Source organism: Haliotis cracherodii, unplaced genomic scaffold (genome assembly GCF_022045235.1).
Source record: "Haliotis cracherodii isolate W230 unplaced genomic scaffold, xgHalCrac1.p SCAF_8, whole genome shotgun sequence".
NCBI lineage: Eukaryota > Metazoa > Mollusca > Gastropoda > Lepetellida > Haliotidae > Haliotis > Haliotis cracherodii.
Genome location: NW_027266341.1, coordinates 49,819,291 through 49,842,175, shown reverse-complemented (window position 1 = coordinate 49,842,175; position 22,885 = coordinate 49,819,291). Strand labels below are relative to the sequence as shown.

The window sequence follows — 22,885 nt, the reverse complement described above, 5'->3', positions numbered from 1 at the left end:
TATAATCTCACTATCTTAATACCTTTTAATAAACCGATGAACCTATCAGTTTGGCTTGACTGTTCCTCCAGTTGTGTCAAACATCGGCTCAGAGAGTCCTCTTGTATAATACAGTCACTACGTCCGTTCTGGTTTGGGGCATTATCGTCAACAAAAAGCATCTCCTTTGGATCTGAGATAATATTTCTCAAATAATTATTTTCATTTATAAGGTTTCGTATGGTCTCCCTTGTGTCGTGCAGAGACTGGCTGACTGTCTCTAAATTGCGTCGTGTTTTAGCAAGATCACTTTGTACTTTCCACATGACCCAACGAGAGAGAGAGAGAGAGAGAGAGAGAGAGAGAGAGAGAGAGAGAGAGAGAGAGAGAGAGATGCTTGTGTTGTTGAGAGAGACTCGTGGGGTGGTCCGAGCATCACGGTGTGGTTTGAATTGGTCTCGCACAGAGGATTGACCTTGTGGTCTTCCAGAACATTGGTCCAGGGAGAGGCAATGGTGTCACAGCAGCTCTGTACATTGATCAAGTCTTAAGACCACATGTAATACCTCATTTGGCACGTCGTCGCAATCACGAGTTTCAGCATTATAACGCCCGTGCCCAGCAGAATGGCGTCAGAACCATGCAGAGGCCTGCCCTCAGTCCCGATTTAAATCCCATTGAGCACCTGTGGGACGAGATTCAAAGACGGCTGAATGACGTCCGACCAAGGCCGACAACTGCAGCTGAGCTGCGTCAGGCGTTCCTCAGAATGTGGGCCCAAGTACATATGGCCTTCATCAACCGCCTCATCCATTCCATGTATCGACGTTGCACAGCAGTCATCAATGCACGCGGCGGACACACGAGATACTGACTTGTGATGCCATTTTGGGCGGACACACGAGATACTGACTTGTGATGCCATTTTGCGGTTCAGTATATTATACAGCGATGATAAATAGTAAAGATATATAAAAAGTATGTCCACAAGGATCAGGATAATTTATTCTTTTCGTTACACATACATTCTTTCTGATAATTTTTCTGTATTTTTTGTTGGCACCATATCCGTGGATCCATCAAACTGACACCTTGTGACACGTCGGGCGTTCGGACTGGGTGAAGACATAAACACGTACATCAGATATATGGTTAGGCATGCCAGTGCTAGCAGTAGTACCAGTCCAAGTGTGTATGCTTCTGAAACAGGAAATCAACAAACGTCGCAGACAAGAAATATACTGGTTGCCCATACGCGACCAAGGGCGCCTTGATTAAGCTGGAATATTAATTATATCGGCGGCCAAGACCACAATAAACAAACACACATTATGCAAAGAGTAACTATGATCATAGGCATCCCATTATGGGATTCGGGGTGAATCTCAAAAAACATGTCTTCTCCTCTTTTCTTTAAAGACTACATATGTGTTGACATTTGATTTTTATATATTTGTGTTTACATAAGCTTACAGGCAACTTTTATTTAAACTTTAAAGAAATACAAAGTCTGCTCTGCAATATTTTTGTTGACAACAAAGGAAACTTTGACTCCCACAAACATTACAACCAGGCCCGTAGGAACAGAGATGTGTGTGTGTTGGGGGTGGGGTGGTGGTGGTGATTAGTGGGGGGTGGGGGTGGGGTTTGATAGTACATCATATGTGCTCTTCTTGGAATGATTGCACATGAACGACAGTCAAGGCCCCGTTACACAAAACAGGATTAGGATTAGGATAAGGTTAGGATTAAGGTTAACTTAGTCTGAAATTACGCCCAACTCGATCGTAATTCGGTGTGGCAATCCTAGCGCTCAGGCTGCAATAGTAATACGATATGACATTGCGCGCTGACGCCTTTACTCGATATGCTGCTAAAACACGACAGTTTAGGATAACCTACCTTTCGTAATAGCACGCTGACGTGTTGTCCATAATCCATGTGTAACAGCTGTATTTAATTCACCCTAGGTAAGATCATAATGCACAACATATTTTGGTTAAACAAGTTAAACTAGTTCCCCAAGGTGTTTCGCTTCACAGGAAGTTTTGAAAATAGGCTGGTTTTTATTTTAATTAATTTGCTCGTTTTTTCAATACAGATGCCTCTGAAATTAAGTGCAGATGAAAAATTAGCGTACTCAAGTTTTCAAAATTGAAAACACGTTTCGCCATGTTCTTTGGTAACTTTGTAGGATAATTTAACATTCTTATGTGTTAGAAGGTAGACATTTCCCGACTTTCATAAGCAATGACTAATTATATTCATAATTTGAATAAATGCAGTTCTAGTTTAGATTCTTTAACTAATATTCCATGTATAAATGTGTAAAACAAAAAGCATCATGAAAGTCATCAAAATATCAACTTTGTCAGGAGACGCATGGTAAAATAAACATTTTATTGATGGGACTCGACATCTGAAACAGCTGTCACCTGATTCATGTCACGCCCAAGTATGATTACCTACACCTTAAATCTCGTCTGATTATATAAATAGTTGTTCATTAATCACTTGAACATGTACATAACACATGTTATCGATGTCGAATTTAATTAGGATTATCTTTGTATTTTTCCCGGTTCATTGATGAACTATGACGTGCAAACTTTTGTGAGAATCCGCTTTGTTTACACGTCAGTGTTTCGATTCATACCTCAACAAACCGGGAAAAATACATAGTCAGTGCTTAATTAGAAGATTTATTTATTATATTTTACGAAATAAGGCTCGCATCATACATGATTTTTTTATTTCTGATATGTGATATTTTACGAAACTGAAACACAATGTGCTTATAATCTCACTATCTTAATACCTTTTAATAAACCGATGAACCTATCAGTTTGGCTTGACTGTTCCTCCAGTTGTGTCAAACATCGGCTCAGAGAGTCCTCTTGTATAATACAGTCACTACGTCCGTTCTGGTTTGGGGCATTATCGTCAACAAAAAGCATCTCCTTTGGATCTGAGATAATATTTCTCAAATAATTATTTTCATTTATAAGGTTTCGTATGGTCTCCCTTGTGTCGTGCAGAGACTGGCTGACTGTCTCTAAATTGCGTCGTGTTTTAGCAAGATCACTTTGTACTTTCCACATTCTTGTTTTGTCAGTCATCCATAATTTCATAAAATTGTCGCGGTTCTGTGAATTGTAGTCAATCACCTCCAGATCTGAAACGAAGAAAGTATAGAATTAATAGGAGTGAGTTATTGAATATTGTTCAATGCAAACGGTTTGCAATATGAAATCTAATCACAAATGCCTATAAGTAATCGTTCCTAGTTCAGACAAACCGTCGAGTGGTCTGGCTGGGTTGTTGATTGCATGTCATCGTACACAGACGGGCGGGTTCCCATTTTGCCGGGCGTTATTGTTGTAGTATCGTACTGACCCTATCCCCGGGTAGAATAGGTCTTCAGCAACCCATGCAGCTGCTTGTCCCCTGCAACCCCTGCAGAGGCGATCGGGTGTACAGGCTCGCTGACTAGGTCGCTGACTTGGCCTTGGATGTCATCGTATCCCAATTGCGTGGAACGATGCTCATGATATCAATCACTGGATCGTTTGGTCCAGACTCGATTATTTACAGACTCCCGTCATATAGCTGGAATATTGCTGAATGCGGCGTTAAACAACAAACAATCAAGCATTGTACCGCCTGACTCAAATCATCTCTTATAATGAAATTAGTTGACCTGCACAGTAGTGCGAATGAATCATTGTTGTTACACTCGATAACAAGTCGCCTCCGTACGAGGGGATCAGTGTGACGACACCCCATACTGGTGGACGTGGCTCTCTATCAGTGACTTGATTTTCGGGTCCAGCCTTACTTTGCACACGCCCCGTCATAAAGCTTGAATAATGCAGCTTGAATAATCCACCATTATAATACTTTATAAGTCACAACCATTTAATCTATAATATATTTAATCTCGGCGACGATCAATAACATAATATATACCACGTCAAGCTGTCAAAAGCTTTTTGTTTAATTTTAATACTAGTAATTGGTAGAAATGAAATCGTATGGTATGAAGTATGAGAATCAAAAAGATCACCTTTACAAAACCCGTCACATTTTGCAGACGTGGACTCCGTATTACAATGCCGCTTGATCTCCTCACAAATCTGGCACCTCTTCTCGTTCCAAAGATCTTCGTTACACCTCGCACACACCAAGCATGCAGTTCCTGCGAAGATAAGAGAGACTACCCTCACACCAATCTTCATCGTGTATGCTGTTAATCCTTCTGCACATTCCTCACCCAACACACATCAGATAACTTACACCCACAGAGTCACTCCGCCAGGGCCGGCTTTGTTATGCACGTCTGAAAGATGTATACACTCTGTCGAGGACGTTTGTGTTTGCAAAGATCTGCCTGACTGATCAACCTCCTGGTTCACTAGCAAATTTGCTATGGGCTGATAATGGGTAGTGAAATCAGTGTCTCTCGTGTTCAGGCCAGCGTATGTTGTGCGAATGTAATTATTGTCAGCTGAAGGTCGCTTTCAAAACGGCGTAAAACGCATTCTGGTCCTTCATTGGCGGTGAATGTGAAAAAGAAGAAAACGGCATTCAGCGGACAGGGTGCGGTGTGTATTTGCGGTTCACAGCTTCACAACCCTGGTAGGAGTTGCCACACAATCAGTAAATGTTGCGTCGTGGTTCGTCAGTTTGTTGAAAGCCTTGTATTCCCACTCCACAGTGACTAATAATGCACTATTGAGTCCATCTGAAATAGAATAAAAAATATAGGGATGATTAATTGACGAAGACAGAGAGTATATCACACAAGTGTGTTTAGAGATGGTAAATGCCTCTCTAATGGAAGTGAATTCGTATTTAGCAAGCCTTAGCGAGCTAAATACATAGTGTTTATACCTAATAAAGGATACTTACCATCTCCGAACAGACAAGCGTGATAACCTCTTTATCATATGATATCATTCTTCAATTCTGTGTTTGAAAAATATCTTTCCATCGCTCACAAACATTACCTAAACATTGAAATGTGCGCATTAATATATATTACATCAGAATTTAAGTGATGTGTCAGTCAGACTGACAACAGTCAATATTGTTCAAAGGGAAGCTAGTCAGTCTATGACAGGTCACGTTTGTTGACAGTCTACCTGTCCTGTTATAAGGTTACGAAGTGGAGAATACACAGCGACAAAACGAGCAAGGTAACAAATCGGACATATTTCGGCCAAACCCAACTTAATCCGGGCAAAAGATTCAAATCCGCAGATGCCTAGATCTACAGCTACTAGCACAGCAATATGGAAACGGATCCAGATGTGAATAATGTGAACGCATGTGATAAAAAGTCATGTAAGCGTTGTCCAGCCTTCTAAGGAAAATAATGACTTATTGTAAACATACGTCATGTTAGTGTCCTCGCTGATTTTATTCGCAATTTTTATCTCCAAAGTTGCCAAACCTTGTAAAATGCCTAAGCTGCGTCACACTTAGACACTGATTTTCATTATATTATAGTATTCTTTTGATAATGGTGCTGGTAGTTTCTCCAGATTCCCGATGGTTAATTCTGACTCGATCGCCGAATGACAAGGGCGACGCCATGTTTGTTTGTAAACACTCTATCCGCATATGACCCAGATGGCTATCAGGTGAACCCGTGAAGATCCGGGTTAGAATAGGTCTTAATCAACCCATGCTTGTCGTAAAAGGCGACTATGCTTGTCGTAAAAGGCGACTGACGGATTTGGGTGGTCAGGTTGCTGACTTGGTTGGTGCTTATTATCGTATCCCAATTGCGTGGATCAATGCTCCAGACTCGATTATTTACAGACCACCGTCATAGAGCTGTTATATTGCCGAGTGCGGCGTTAAGCAACATTAAAAAAACAAAAAAACTTCTTTTTTTTAATATTGATTACTACTATCGAAAGTATGCGGTTATTAAGTCAGTATTTCTGCTTTGTGTACATGGTAGCTGATATACCTTTGTTCATGCATTTCATTGTTATGCAATTGATTATGACAACTATTATCCTGAATCGTGAAATGATTGCTTTTGTTTTGACTTTATATTCCTTCTCAGTCTTTCAGATAATACTTTGAGGAAAATTAAATGGGCAACTAACGTTTTCAAGGAATGGAAGATAGAAAGAAATAGATTAAGTGTTCTGGACCATAAACTTAATTGAACCCCAAATTGACGAGATGACTGACGGTGAATTGAACGTTTGAATGTCACGCTTTCTGTGTGAAGTGAGGAAAGCAAATGGAGAGGAACATCCTGCACAAACCCTCCATGACCATGTGATTGGGTTTCAGTTGTATCTGGAACAGAACGGAAACTCCGCGAAACTGCTTTCTGTTGATATACTTGTCTAAATTAGGAACACATTGGACCATTTAATGAAGGAATGCCCTGTAGCCGGCATTGGGACAACTAAACGTTAAGTCAAGGTTATCACTTGTGAATAAGTAGTTCTCCTGTGGTGTCAAGGTGTTCTTGGAAGTAATTCCCCAGGAATCTTCTTTGACACTTTGGTTTACTTACTTGAATTAACTTGGCATTTAGATCTGGCAAAGTTGGGAAAATTCGAAATTAAATGTCACAGCTCTTCGCTACAACGAGGACGTTTCAAAATCAAAGTGGCCTGGTAAGAAGGAAAATTAAAAAGAAGATTGTGTTTGCTTTTCTTAATTCAAGCAATAAAGAAAGATGCCTACTAAAGAATTACAAGATGAACATTGCTCTCACTCGCAAGAGTCGCATTTAAGGTATCACAGCTAATATACTACCGAAGTATAAACTACGAATTCTACTCGTCTATCACACTGACCCGAAAATTAAAACCTGTCAATATTTGTGGTTTGGGTTTGTTGTCTTACGCCGCACTCAGCAATATTCCAGCTATATGACGGCGGTCTGTATATAATCGAGTCTGGACCAGACAATACAGTGATTTACATCATGAACATAGATCCACGCATTTGGGGTCGATGACATGCATCAACCAAGTCAGCGAGTCTGACGACCCGATCCCGTTACTCGCCTTTTACGACAAGCATATTTGCCTTTTACGGCAAGCATGGGTTGCTGAAGACCTATTCTACCCCGGATCTTCGCGGGTCGTCAATATTTGTGACCGTGTCTGATTGTGATTGATAATTGTGCAACGTAAACGCTGCATCCTAGCTAGCATGACATGAAAGGTAAGATTATGTATGAGACCTAAAGCCTATGATGTATTGGTTTCAGTCCTGACAGAGCATTCTTTCTGCGGCCATTGCAGAAACCGAGGGTAACCTTATGGTATGCAACAGCAGCTGTAATGATGGACAACGCGCTTCGTGGGACGGTGTCGAGACTATGCAAGGAGGCTGGCTTGACAGGCTATCGCAGTAACCAATCTCCGAGGACATCAGCAGCAACCCGCTTGTAGGAGGCGGGTTTTGAAGAACAGATTGTGTCTAAAACAACTAGAAACAGAAGTGAAAGTGTGCGGGAATACAAAAGAACAAGCGGACAGATGAAGAGTCGTGCCAAAGGTCTTGTCAACAGTGCTGCAGTGACCAAGTCTCCTTGGCCTGATGAATGCAGAGGGCAGACTGAACGTGTCGTCGGACAACCTAAACGTATCCATTTTGTTGTCTATATCAACTTCCGAAAATAAATATTGTCTCCTAACGAGTTTTGTTTTTAATGTTGCTTGATGAGACCTCACTTGATGAGTGATGGGTGATATGCAGAATGCGAGTCGCCATGCATGTTTCTGTCACCTACATTAGAATACAGTACATTCGTGGAAATTAATTTCCAATAAACACAAAAGACCACTTGACTTCTGTGGTTTAGAGTTACAAGCCCTTGGTAAAAATAAGCGACGTAAATCACTCAGGGTCAATATCCCATCCTACCGTAAATTGTGATGAGTATTACACTAAAGGACATGACGAAATATCAAGGGATGACAAACGTTCACTTACAAACCTAACGAAACATAAAACAGCTGAAAATATCTATGCTTTTTGGCAGAATTTAGAGATAGCGTCAAATTCAGGTAATATCATACCAACACTACACAGCTGGACCATGCGGACAAATGCCTGTCAGCCTCCATTAGACCACGTGGTTTAAATTAATGCAGATGGTCAGCACAGAGTAAGAGGCTCAATGAGTTGGGTTTGCTCTTTTTAAACGAAGAGAGGAGAAGAAAGAATGGTAGTTCTAGGATATGTTCACAATGTGAATGACACATATGAAAAGTTAATATGTCTATTAACAGTACAATCATAACATTTATAAGTTCTATTCTGCGTTAAGTGTTTTAAACATATATTTTCATATAATTGGCATATTTTTTCATAGGGTCACAAATGTAACCTGTACTAAATACAGGGGTAGAAGACGCTGGGATTCCAACAGTCACATATATGTTGAACATGATACTTCTAGCCTAAATATTCAAACTGTCATAAATAATGTCATGTTAACCTCCAGCCCACAAGATAGTTGCGTGTGAAGCACACGTTGGTGCCTTCTCTGATATTTTACAAACCGTCAACAAATTATCAACAAAGCCTTGCAAAAATAAATCAAATGTAAAAAAAACCAATGGTATGATGTTGAATGTAAATAAGCAAAACGCAATATGGAGGAAGCATATCATGAGTTCAATAAGAAAACAAAATATCAGTTAATAATAATAGGTGTCTTTTGGCCAAAAGAGAATACGAAAGTTACTCAGAAGAAAACAACGTGTATATAAACAAACTCCGCTGGAACAACAAGAAACGTCATCCAGGAAACAGGAACCAAAGATTTTTTTGAAACTATTAAATCAACTCAGAATTTATTTATGCTGATCCTGAGGTGCGAACAAACCACATCAGCAATATTTACGTATACAACACTTAAACAGCTAATGAAATTCTCACTCTTATAAAACAATTCAAAACAAACAAAAGTCCAGGCTAAGATATCATAAGGAATGAACGTTTAAAATCAATATATTATACATTGAAAGAGCAGTTGGTTCAACTGTTTAATGTCTTAAATATTGGTCACTTCCCACAGAGCTTGGAAACATCGGTTATCACCGCATTACATAAGAAGGATGATAAGACTGACCCAAACACCTACATGCGTTTTGCAGTAAACAGCTGCTGGGGTAAATTAGTTTAATTTGCAACTTCATACATGAAAGAATAATGGAACACATGGAAAAACTATTACAAGACTACTGTCAGTCTCGATTTAGATGGGGCTGTCGAACATCAGTATTTCTACATACATTAATATATAAACATTCATATATTCTACAAGAAGTTAAAAAGGAAATAATATACACGTGCTTTGAAGACTTTGTGAGGGCCTTTGATTCAGTTGACAGATCACGACTCCTAACAAAGATATTACCAAATATAATCTGAAACAAGGAAACAACCTTTGGACATCTTGGTAGTTAAAAAATGAAATAAAATTAGAATATTATCTCAGTCACTGTAAAATAAGAAAATATCGAGTGCATTTTTCTAAACTAAGATTAAGTAACCATAAATTAACTACCGAACTTGGAAGACATACAAAACCACCCACCCCGCTACATCAGAGACTATGCTCTACATGTTCAACCAACGGGCTGTGTGGGTCAAGCAATCTGGAAAACCTTGTTTGTTTATAGTAGCAACCTGATACATTCTGTGGCTAGTTTTCTTTCGTCAATGTAATCTATTTGTCTAAACATGAATTTTCTGGATTGGTATTTAGGAAGATAAATGCAATCATCTCGGACATTAAAAAGGATAAACTCTTTTACAGATATATTCAATTTACATCTAAATTCTTTTAAAGAACCTCGATTCCTTCATTCTCCTCGATTCGTCGTAGAAGACTTGATACCGTCATAACTGTATTCGAATGTCAAACAGCCGCCAGTTTCAATACATCATGCTTGGTACATCCTGATGCCAATGTTCCGGATAGTGACAGAACGTTCCGTCGCCTTTTCTGTTATTTGGTCTACACATTGCTGAACGTCCAAAGTCCAAGAACTGACAGCACAACTTCTGACACCAGAAGCAGGTCCTGGTAGAGACCCCTGATGGTGTCATCTCCACGTGTCTATCTAGGATCACGTGGTAAACCATCCATACACAGTTGAGGACGAATGCTCGACTGCTGATCGACAACCACTATAGCTACCAATATAGCAGTGTACATATTGGAACCATGCAGGAAAATGTCATCTGAAGATTGCTGAGAATAAAATGTGTGAAATTCTGGACTTCCTCAAAGATATCATATATGTCAATATTTTTACTGCAAACATTTTAGAAAGAAGTAGGCATCTTCATGGTCACCAATGGGACTCCTCTCCTTGTTAATCTCTACGTATATGAATCGGTGTTTCCGCGGGGATCGGCAAAATATAAATGAGCGAATTGTGGCAATGCTACAACCTATAATAGTAACCAATGAACAAGATGGTATCCAATAGCCTACAGCCTATATAGTGACCAGTGAACAAGATGGCAACCGATAGCCTAAAACCTATATAGTGACCAGTAATCAAGATGGTACATGGTAACATTCAACATTTACAGTGATCAGTAAACAAAATTGCAACCGCTAGCACACAACCTATTGAGTGACCAATAAACAAGATGGCAGTCGTTAGGGACCGACCATTTAAATTTCTGGGGGTGGCCTGGGATTTTATCCGAAAAAAAAAGAAATCGTCCGCGAAAGTTCTGGAAAAAAAATAAAATTATAAAAAGAAAGAAAGAAATCAGGCACGTTGTTTTAATAGAAAAAGAAGAAATATCTGGTTTTGTAGCTAAAAAATATGCAATCTCGATACAGAATTCCAGCCCCCAACCCCCAACTCCCAACCCCCAACCCCACCTCCGAATATCAAATGGTCGGTCCCTTAGAATAAAACCTCTATAGTGCCCAGTAAATGGCTCTTTAATGATCCACTGTAGCTAATATATGTATAATAATCAGCATTTATTTCATTTATGACAATTTTAGCATTTAGGAGAAATTCAATTAACACGTCCCGTTTTAATTCTGGAAACCCAAAAGTCCAGAAACTCTACGTTTTTTTCCCAGTCTCGGTCAAAGGTATTTACAAAAATAAGCATGCTGTTTTCATGGGAACATACTAAGGAAGAAAAAATGAAAAAAAAAAGAGTTTAAAAACTCAATATTTACACCATCTCGAAGTTTGGCCCATGGGCGAGAATATTTTCCTTTACACAAAATTCATGTTTTTGTTTCGCAAATACTTAACTTGTATTCACTCAAGTATCATGACACAAAAGATACTCATTTTAACTTAATTCAACGATTTTATAGCGATATTGAAATAGTTCGCCCATGGGCGAGAAAAAGGTTTGGCCCATGGGCGAGAATATTTTTCATTACACAAAACTTATGTGTTTGTTTCGCAAATATATTTTAATGCATTCCTTTACGTATCATGACACAAATTTTAACTCATTTTAACTTAATTCAACGATTTTAAAGCGATATTGAAATATTTCGCCCATGGGCGAGAAAAGGCTTGGCCCATGGGCGAGAATATGTTCCTTTACACAAAACTCATGTTTTTGTTTCGCAAATACATAACTTGTATTCAATTCAACGATTTTATAGTGATATTGAAATATTTCGCCCATGGGCGAGAAAAAGGGTTGGCCCATGGGCGAGCATATTTTCCTTTGCTCAACAGTTTTAGTTTCGCAAGTTCATTAAGGGATTATAAGCATGACACATGATTCAACTCATTTAAACTTAATTCAACTAATTTTTGGCGTTATTAAAATATTTCGCCCATGTTTTCGTCAGTCCCTTTAAAGAATTAACTAATTGTTTACAAAGTATATTGTATCATGTGAAACACACTTTGTATTATATCATTACGTTACTATTTTAAAAGGGCCTTTGGTTGGATGTTTCCCCTGCAGAAGTTTTACAAATTTCACCTTTTTTACATATTGCAACGATCTTTAATGAACCCGGCCTTATCTCTCAAAACGTTTTGACAGTTTATCATACAAATTCATGCGCGTGTACACCAATTTATTGGCATTATTTTTCAACAAATTAAAGTTTAGTTTGTTTCTTTTTCACTTCCCATTTTATGTCTCGTTAGTACATCACATTGGGAAAATAAGTGACAATAGATATGCAATATACAGGTACACGTGCGCGTATTTTAATGGGGGAAAACCGATTCGACTTTCATTGCATAACGTCTAACTGAATATCTCACATTCTAACTAAATCTCGAAATAATTATTTCATTATATGAGGTGCGGTGTTTACAGGCGATTGAGTGAATATTATGACACTAAATTAAAGCAACTTTTAAATGCATTGTCACTTTTTGAATGAAAATGGTAACAATTCAGAAAAAAGCCTTCTTATGATAATTCTCATATTATCATTCGTACGTCGTATCTAATTACAGTGTCGGCATTATTCACAGGTGATTCTACAATACCTGCTCTCGGTCAATTACGATCTACCACACCACGTGCGAATAAACAGTTATGCAGGTGTTGCTGTGGGCAAATACCTAGCATGTATATGTATATTTTGTTTGTGGATACATGTATTACATATTTTCGTTGATATGTGGATATATTAAGCACAAAGACAAAAAAACGGTTTATGAAAGATGAATTAGTGCCTTGATATATTCAACGAGATGTGTATCATCGTTTAAGGGGTCATTAAATAAAAGTATGTTTGGAGGAGATATCAAAGGAGCCGCCCAATATACACAGTGTCGTCCGGTGAACTACCACCCCACCCTGTCCGTAAGAGTTATGTAATCGGTACGCAAATATATTTGATGCGGTGTCCGTGAGGAAGGAGTTTGAATTACGCCCGCCACTAGCCACAGAGGTAATCCTCAAAGTCATGTGACAATCAACAAGATCAATGCCGTACTAATTACCCAGTGACGCACGTTACAACGACTGTCAATCTGTCTGCTACAGCTACCATACCATCATCCCTGTCACAACTGGCATATGCACGGCTTATTCAAAATATTAATTGTAGAAACGTCGTTGAGAGACTAACGTATGTCCGGTGTCTAGCCGGGAGAGCCACATTTCAGAAATGGCTATTGCCGGTAGAGCCACATTTTCAGCTGAGTGCATTTCACCTATTCTAGCGGGTAATTACTTAATCCGATTACCGATACCTTTATATGAGTGTCCCACATTTAAATTATTAAGCGTGGTGTTCTTTAGAGATACCTTTACATGAGTGTCCCACATTTAAATTATTAAGCGTGGTGTTCTTTAGAGATACCTTTAAATGAGTGTCCCACATTAGTTGGACTTTGAACGTGCAGCTCACAATGCCGTGACTATGGAATACTGTAAGGGACATTCTCGCGATCTCGCATTCTCGCGATCTCGACCTTTGGAAACGAGCTAAATATGCCCAAAACACGAGAATGCGAGATCGCGAGAACGCGAGATTTGGCCAAAATCTCGCATTCTCGTGTTTTTGGTACATAGCCATTTTTGTCGAAAGTCGACAACGCGAGAATGCGACATTTGAACATGATGCAAAATCTCGCAATCTCGCAATCTCGACCTGTCAAATTAGGCCACAAAAACACGAAATCGCGAGAACGCGAGAATGCGACATTTCATTTTCTCGCGATCTCGCGTTCTCGTGTTCTCGCGTTTTAGACGCTGTCCGTGCGCATGCGTAATATCATAAGGTCAAGCGCATGCGCACGTTAGTAGTCCTATGGTCATGCTTCTTTCATGCTCTTCATTCTCCAAGTAGCATTTCGCAAACTTATGACTTGAGCTTGAAAATGCTATGTAATTTAAATACACAAAGTCTAAGTCATCTCCCGTTGTTACAGTTTCCTATGTACTTTATAATAAAACCCTCAACATGCTCAATATATTTTACAAAAGAAATTGTGTGCATGAATGTCCAATGATAGTGAAAATATTAATGTGTCTGAAAGCTGGAAACAAAACTATTACCGTCAGTGAGTGAGTAATATTGCTTAAAGTCGCATCAGCAGTACTACAGTTACAGAAATAATCACAGGCCAGTGAGTTTCTCCATGGGGCAATTTTATACACGGCTAGCATATTCATGAAAGGCAAAATTCTCATAGACCAATTTGTAATACAAAATTAACTTTCATATTTTCATATTGTAACCGGGGATTGTGATGGAAAATACAATTTCAAACATAGACTACGGGTGTGAGTGTTTATTGCCAGAGTAGATAATGACATCTTTTAATGTACAAAACAATACTGCATAGGTTTCATTCATTCGTTTCATATAAACATACGTCTATATTCTGTACATGAACATGAACTTACTAATCAATGATATACAAAATCATTATATTAACCCTATAATGAACAAACAATTCATCAAGGGCGATAACTCGATCCCGACATCACTCATAAGATACAATATAAACCTGGTCCATGTTGTAAAACACACTTAACATTATAAATACAATTACCATTTTCTTGAAACTGCTGTATTTATTCAGTAACTCACATATATTTGGCACGATACACTATTTACAATTCATATTTTGAGACACGACAAACATGTAAATTACCCATACCCAGTGGGTGACACTGGGATGTTTATCGTCTTCATGCAACCGCCATCTGAACGAAAATGAAATTCTATATAGAGCCAGCTGCCGGTCACTTCTCTCTCACAATTAACGTCATCAAACTCTCTGCGATATTAAAGTACATGATCACAATCAAATCATCCGAAATGAGGTCATGATTAATCGTATAATACACCCCGCTTCGTTCTTCAATGATTTTAGCGAGTAAACGTGTAGTCATCTATAGAGTAAGTGAGAGAGTTGGGTTTAACACCGCTTTAAACAGTATTCCAGTTACATCACAAAGTGTCAGCTTAATATGAGAGGAAAGCCCGAAGTGATGCAGGTCTCAGACGTTTACCTCTTCGATGAAGCCCACGAGAACGGCGAACCGGGATTCGAACCCACAATCATAGGTTCCGGGCGTGCCCAACTGACGCAACTCTGCACAGAGAATCGCGGCGCCTCAGACGACTGGGCCACCCTAACGAGTGTTGATATATTTGATGTCAGACCGCTGTCATATAGCTGGAATATTGCTGAGTGCGGCGTTAACAACAAACAAACAAAATCTTTCTGAAAAATACCTTTAGGCATCCATGTTGGTTATTTGACTGTTAGTTGTTAGACAATATTTGTCAAATTCAGTCAGTTCACAGGCAAGAAACGGAGAGTGTTCTTGACTTTATAATGTTACCAGTCTACATAAAATTTCTGTATAATCAAAAGACTTGGAACATTTGCATTCTGACATTGTCAAAAGTCACGTGATTTTGAGCAGCCATTATGAAATAAACTTCATTAATTTGCAAAGCAGAAATTTCGATGAACGTTGTGGTTCATCCCGTCGTTTTGATGTTTATTCATCATCCAACATCATTCTTCCAACTTTTTCAGTTTGCAGACAGTAATAAGATGTTGGATACAATGGTTCGTGCGCACCTCAGTTCACGCCGCTGCACGCGAGTTTACCGTGAGTGAGTGAGTTTGGTTTTACGCCGCTTTTAGCAATATTCCACCAATATCACGGCGGGGGACACTAGAAATGGGCTTCAAACATTGTACCCATGTCGGGAATCGAAACCGGGTCTTCGGCGTGACGTGCGAATGCTTTAACCACTCGGCTACCCGACCGCCCCGAGTTTACCGTGACGAATTACCTTACAAAATAGTTACATTTAACTGTATAGACAATTAGCACAAAAACACGAGAACGCGAGATTGTGACACTTGACCAATGTCGCAATCTCGCGTTCTCGCGTTCTCGTGTTTTTGTGCTAAATGCCTATACAGTTATATGTAACTATTTTCAAAAACACGAGAACGCGAGAACGCGAGATCGCGACACTTGACCAATGTCGCAATCTCGCGTTCTCGCGTTCTATAGTGTCTCAGATCTTTATAGTGTCTCAGATCGCTGTACTTAAAGAAAACAAGGGGCTCAAAGTGAAGCCCTTTTCCCTCTACATTCTCAACATAGTCTCTATCAGAAGTGTTTGGCTTGTGTTGGGTCCGACTTGGCCCGGGCGGTCAAAATCAACTTTAAACATAAATATCTATCTTCATATGTGTTTACATCTATACATTAGTGTTATATCTACCTATATACCACTTTATAATGTCACGGTACATCGTATTTAAAGAAAACATGGGGCTCAAAGTGAAGCATGTTTACTGTGTTTTCTTAAGAAAATCTATGTCAGAAGTGTTCGGTCCGACTTGGTCCGGGCTGTCAAAATCAACTTAAACCTCACAGATGTATCTTCAAATGTGTTAACATCTATAGACTAGTGTTATATCTAAGTGAAGCCCTTTTCCCTCTACATTCTCAATATAGTCTCTATCAGAAGTGTTTTGCTTGTGATGGGTCCGACTTGGCCCGGATAATAGAAGCATTAAGCAGGGTTGAGGGAGAGGTTTATCCTGAAATCCAAAGTGTCTCACCTTACCTTCTCCAAGCGTTACTCTGTAAGTATGATCCTTGAAAAAAAACACGACGGAATAGGTAAAAGCAAGGGATTTTCCGACCAGACACAAACCATGAACAAAGGGCTTCACTTTAACGAGTATACTTCACTCCAACACATTTGGTGATACATCTGTGAAGTTTAAGATGAATTTGACAGCCCGGGCGAAGTCGGGACAAGGACATGTGACAGAGATTTTCTTGAAAAGATCTTTAAATGCGAAAAACTGTGACGATATAAAGTGGTATGTAGGTAGATATAACACTAATCTATAGATGTAAACACACTTGAAGATACATCTGTGTGTTTAAAGTTGATTTTGACCGCCCGGGCCAAGTCGGATCCAACACAAGCCAAACACTTCTGATAGAGATAATGTAGAGGGAAAAGGGCTTCACTTTTGAGCACCTTGTTTGCTAGTGCAATATGAGACACTAAAGTGTAATATAGGTAGATATAATATTAGTCTATAGATGTTAAGTATGTGTTGTAACTTTAGAAGCGCTTTGACAGTTATTAACACGTGTCGTGTCAGTCCTATGACATTCGCGAATATCCACTTGCAGAAAACATCCTGTGTTGGTTTAACACGAATTAGTGACAAACACGTTAATTAATGAAAGAAGAGTAGTCAAAACACTGTCATTTCGAATTCCTGCCCAGGACATCACACCCCTGCACGCTAAGGTCGGTAAGAAACCTTCTCATCAAAGTCAAGACACAGTCAAGACACTGACTTTTCGGTATGGACTCTCGGTATGTAGCTATAATTATCATTTTATTACATTGCTGAAGATGCATTTTGATACAAACTCAATTAAATGAGCAAAACTATACGTTTCTGGACATTTGAGATCTGCCTAGATATGCACGTTTCGTTTTATTATTCTGCAATCCAGTTTTAGTATTACCCGCTGGCCCGGCCCGCCCCGACTTTTCTTGGCCCGACTTTTAGGCAATCCCAATGGTAGGTTTCCTCCCATTTAAAAGGGGCACTGATCTACAGCAATGCCCCGAGACTGGTTGTTGTCTTTGCTATTGTTTCCCCACCGTGAGTATCCGAATGATATAGCAGATATCAAGACTAGTTCGCGACCTGTGCTGCGCCATTCGTAAGCGCATGTATCGCTTTTATTTATTAGAGTATTTCATTGTGGGTATATTGTTTAGCCAAAATGTATAAAATTTCACGAAGGCAATTTTTGCAACGCCTAAATATTCAGTTATTTTACAAATTGACTGAAAATCGGTGAATTTATGTTATTGTAATTACGAATTCCAAACATTTTTATGTTTTAATTTCATCACCCAGTGACTGAAAATGATAGGATTAAATTAAAGAAAACGAAATTCAAAGTACGTTTCTATAGTTTTGGCTTCTAATACTTGCGGGGCGGTCGGGTAGCCTAGTGGTTATTGCTGAAATAGTGCTAAAAGGGGGGTACAATCAAACACACTCACTCACTCTAATACTAGGATAAATAGTCTATTTTTAAGCCCCTTTAGACCTCTTAAAAATTGTTAGTCAATCTGGACTCGGATTCAGTCAATTCTTATATTACTGATATATTTAGACATTTTATAAATTGCATGAGTGAATACCATTTTGCACATTGAGTGTAATATACATGTATACACGCCTACAGGTACCTGAGGAACAAAAATGATTCTATCCAATGCAACAGCAAATGAATGAAAACAAAATGCAAATATCATAATAACGACCCACCGAAGTTTTATGTATACATTTGGGCAGCTTCCTTGTTCGAGGAATGTATCCGTGAACATTCACAAATAGGAACAATATCCCATACGTCTGCAGCTGTACAAATAAATTTATTCGACTTCACATGGCTCTGTTACATTCAAATGTTTTAAAATATATACATATAGCGTTTCTGGATATTATAACTCGTGTTCGTTTCTCAACTGATCACTAAGTTTGTTTCAGATGTTTCACACAGGTGTCTAGTCTCATCGGTCAGCTGAGATAGCACGTGTGACAATTATGTTCATGATGTCCATGGTGCTTTAAAATATCCATGGAGTTAGAAAGAAATGAACAATCAATAAACGTATTATCGGCTAATCCTTTGAACCAAGTATGTTGTTTTTACATCGGCACTTCACGCCATGATATGAGTGTATTCCGTCTGCTTTAGTAAACCTACACATGTAAACACTTACAAATCCACTGTGCAAGATAACAGTGATTAATCAATGAACGTATTTTCTGTGGAGCATTTGATGGCGAGGAATGATCCGTTTACAAAAACGTAAATGAACTGATCACTCCTCTTTCTGGGCTGCCACGTGAATATTACATAACAAACATTTCACCTCAATTCAAACCTGGATTCAGATGAAATAATTACCCCAGACACAAGACATACCAAATGGGAACCGTTGTCAGGTAATCTGAGTAGTGCTACCACTAACTACCTGTAATAGGTTCATTAACTGAGTAAAGACACAGGTGTAGGGTTATGCCAGAAAACGTGGATAACAACAAGAGGTAGCAATCGTATTATACGCGCAATCCAAAAATCTGAAAATGCTTTCACTGCTGGGATACCATTGTTTAAACTATAAAAATAAACTGACGGCCAAAAGAAACGTTACCAACGATATTCCTAGGATAAAATATGACCAACACAAATTGAAGCAGCAATAACAATTAACACGTCCCATTTTAATTCTGGAAACCCAAAAGTCCAGAAACTCTACGGTCTTTTCCCAGTCTCGGTCAAAGGTATTTACAAAAATAAGCATGCTGTTTTCATGGGAACATACCAAGGAAGGAAAAATGAAAAAAAAAGAGTTCAAAAACTCAATATTTACACCATCTCTCCCATGGGCCAATTATTGTATTGTAGAACTTCATCATTCAGAACCGTAAAATTGCTAATTCGACAACAAAGTCCTTGACCTCAAGGGACATTTCTTGACAAGGGGTCATTCGTCCAGTATTCGATCAATAACATTGGTTACAACTTTAAGGTGACGACGGCCCAGACCGTTCAATACGGGATATGACCTCCATGAGCAGCAATGCATCTTCGAATGCGGCGTCGAACTGAGTAGACAAGCGTCCTCACATCGACCGAAGGTATACCATTCCATTCCTCACGGAGGACAACGATCAACGCTTGTCTCGTGAAGGGAGGATGTTGACGTTTCCGAAGACGACGCCCCAGCTGGTCCCAGAGATCTGGTAATCGAGCTGGCCACGGCAGGACAGTCACGTTGTTGGCGTTGAGGAAGTCTCTAGTAATACGGGCTTTATGGGGTGTGGCGTTATCTTGTTGGAACACCGTCCGTTGTTGACGCTGGATGAAAGGAAGAACCACTGGCCGTAAAATATTGTCAATGTAGCGTTGTGCTGTCAGATTGACTTCGATGATGAGACGTTCCGTCTTCTCGTCCCCGCAAATGCCGCCCCAGACCATCACACTTCCGCCACCGTAAGGTTCAACCTCCTGGACACAACAAGTTGCCGCACGGTCACCACGTCGTCGATAAACTCGCGTCCGCCCATCAGGTTTGAAGAGTTGGAACCTGCTCTCGTCACTAAACAGCACTCGCCGCCAATACCTTTGTTGCCATCGCTGAGTTTGCCTGCACCACGTCAATCTGGCACGTCGATGTTGACGAGTCAAGGTCATGCCCTTGAAAGGGCGATAAGCCCGGAGACCATAATGTCGTAGTCGTCTGGTCACTGTTTGTCTGCTGACCGGATGTCCTAAGTTGTTGGCATCTGATGACGTCACAGTAAGAAATCTGTTCCTCGGATGAAGTACCCGTAAAAAGCGGTCATCCTGCGGGGACGTGACCTTTGGTCTGCTACTCCGTGGTCTGTCTGCGGTTCTGCCGGTCTGTCGGAGACGTGCGACCAGTCTGGTAATGGTTATCTTGGAGCACTTCATGTTAATGGCAACCGCTCTCCGTGTCGCTCCTATCTGCAGCATACATATGGCTCTCCCCCTCTGGACAGCGGTCAGTTTTGGCATGTTCGTTGGTGTTAATCATCGCAACCAGTGATAGGGAACAGATCGGTGCGTAACTTATACCCGGGATTGCACGGTAATTTGGGAATATTTAATATAATATTTCCCAAAATCCGTAAAGCACGTGTAAAGAACGACAGAGAACATGAAGGTTGTATTCGTGAAATGTGTTCTTTACTGTTTTTGAACAGGTTGGCATCTTTGTATCAAAGTGGCAAATCAGTTAATGTTGGTAACGTTTCTTTTGGCCCTCAGTTTATAGCCATCTGGGGTATTTCCAAATAACGACATCCGATGAGCTTCCATCGTTCTTTTTGTCCGTTTGTTTAGGCTGACGAAATTAATTAACATGCGCCCTGTGTCTGAGATTCAGAGATTACAGGTAACCAATCAGTGTTCTTGAACACGGTAGTCTTGTCACGCTCAGTTGCGTCAGCGAGCAAATCGGCAGATAGTGAACCCCCGCTGGCAGTGTTAGACAGCCGAGAAGGAGATTAGTGCCCCTTTAAACCTACAAGCCGGGATATAACTGAAATATAAATACTGGTCAAAGCAGTGTTAAGCCAAACTCACTCACTTATTCAGAGCCATGCCGGTCCCCCAGGCTTGATATTAGGGGTACTTTTCCAGTATAAGCATGCCTGTCATTTGGATGTTAAGGCCGCAATAAATTAATAGTTACAGTTTGATTGATTTTTTAAAAACATGGGAGACAGGAGACGTTTAAATTTAACGTTTTATTTTGTTCTTATTAACCTACTTTAGGCATATGTGTACAATTGCTGTCGACGGATGCGATTCGCATGCATCATGTGTGTTCAGTAGGGCTACGTGTGCGGAGTATTTTATCAGGTAAAGAAAGTAGGAACACTCATATTATTTTTGTTTCCAGCTTTCGGACACATTAATGTTTTCACCATCATTGGAGATTCATGCACGCAATTTCTTTTGTAAATTATATTGTGCATGTTGAGGGGTTTATTATAAAGTACATAGGAAACTGTAACAACTTTGTGTATGTAAATTACATAGCATTTCCAAGCTCAAGTCATAAGTTTGCGAAATGCTACTTGGAGAATGAAGAGCATGAAAGAAGCATGACCATAGGACTACTAACGTGCGCATGCGCTTGACCCCATGATATTACGCATGCGCACGGACAGCGTCTAAAACGCGAGAACGCGAGAACGCGAGATCGCGAGAAAATGAAATGTCGCATTCTCGCGTTCTCGCGATTTCGTGTTTTTGTGGCCTAATTTGACAGGTCGAGATTGCGAGATTGCGAGATTTTGCATCATGTCCAAATGTCGCATTCTCGCGTTGTCGACTTTTGACAAAAAGTGCTATGTACCAAAAACACGAGAATGCGAGATCGCGAGAACGCGAGATTTTGGCCAAATCTAGCGTTCTCGCGATCTCGCATTCTCGTGTTTTGGGCATATTTAGCTCGTTTCCAAAGGTCGAGATCGCGAGAATGCGAGATCGCGAGAATGTCCCTTACAGTATTCCATACGTGACTGATGTATTTCCTGGGACATTAGTTAGAGGGTGTTTCTTTCACTTCACCCAATGTTATTCAAGTTTCTTGTTATGCAATTTAAACTATAATGTAATTCAGAGACATTACGCATGCCTGCACACTTAGAATGTTATTCAAGCTTCTTGTTATGCAATTTAAACGATAATGTAATTCAGAGAAATTACGCATGCCTGCACACTTTGACGAAAACAACTGCACATACACAGCCCGGATGTGATGCAGTGAGGCTGCAACGTTCCCACAACTACTTGTGTGCAACGACTTCGGTATGTGCTACCCCCCAGAGATAACATTAACATACACACTTAAACTCACGATAAACTCATAGACACCAACAGGCATTTATCATGAAACATACAACTGCGCAGTTGGTGATCATGAAACGTAAACGATACCCAAAATTGTTTAAGCTGAAAACGCCCAGCCGACAGGTAGCAAACAAAGTAACGATTTAAGCTTAAGTCAGCGAGCCTGACCACCCGATCCCGTTAGTCGCCTCTTACGACAAGCATAGTCGCCTTTTTCGGCAAGCATGGGTTGCTGAAGACCATTTCTACCCCGGATCTTCAGATGTGACATGTCTGGGACTTAGCTACTTACCGGGCCAGTCCAATGTCCGTATACCTTCTCGTCTGCCTCCTTGGACGCATTTCAGCGTGTGCTTAGCTCAAGGCAGGCAAACAAATAACCTTCTTGTGGATACCCGCCCACGTAGGAATATACGGTAATGAAAACGCCGTTAAAGCAGCTAAACTATCCCTCAAAATC

General features: G+C 39.9%; 1 protein-coding gene across 1 annotated transcript; it reads right to left on the bottom strand.

Annotated features, from left to right (window-relative positions):
- Nucleotides 1-344: 344 nt before the first annotated feature.
- LOC139450280 (uncharacterized) lies at nt 345-22,789 on the bottom strand. Its single transcript, XM_071231960.1, has 4 exons — nt 22,718-22,789; nt 4,046-4,723; nt 2,798-3,154; nt 345-1,179 (listed from the first exon to the last, which is right to left on the bottom strand). Exons 2-4 carry the CDS (start codon nt 4,215-4,217, stop codon nt 995-997), a joined length of 714 nt encoding a protein of 237 aa, XP_071088061.1. The 5' UTR covers nt 4,218-4,723; nt 22,718-22,789; the 3' UTR covers nt 345-994.
- Nucleotides 22,790-22,885: the final 96 nt, after the last annotated feature.

Bases quoted from the DNA above. Each gene is read 5' to 3' on its own strand.
- LOC139450280 (XM_071231960.1), bottom strand. From the start codon at position 4,217: ATGAAGATTGGTGTGAGGGTAGTCTCTCTTATCTTCGCAGGAACTGCA. The intron at 3,155-4,045 runs GTGATCTTTTTG...TCTTCGTTTCAG, and splicing joins ATGTGACGGGTTTTGTAAAG to ATCTGGAGGTGATTGACTAC. The intron at 1,180-2,797 runs GTATTAAGATAG...TTCCTGTTTCAG, and splicing joins GTTCATCGGTTTATTAAAAG to AAGCATACACACTTGGACTG.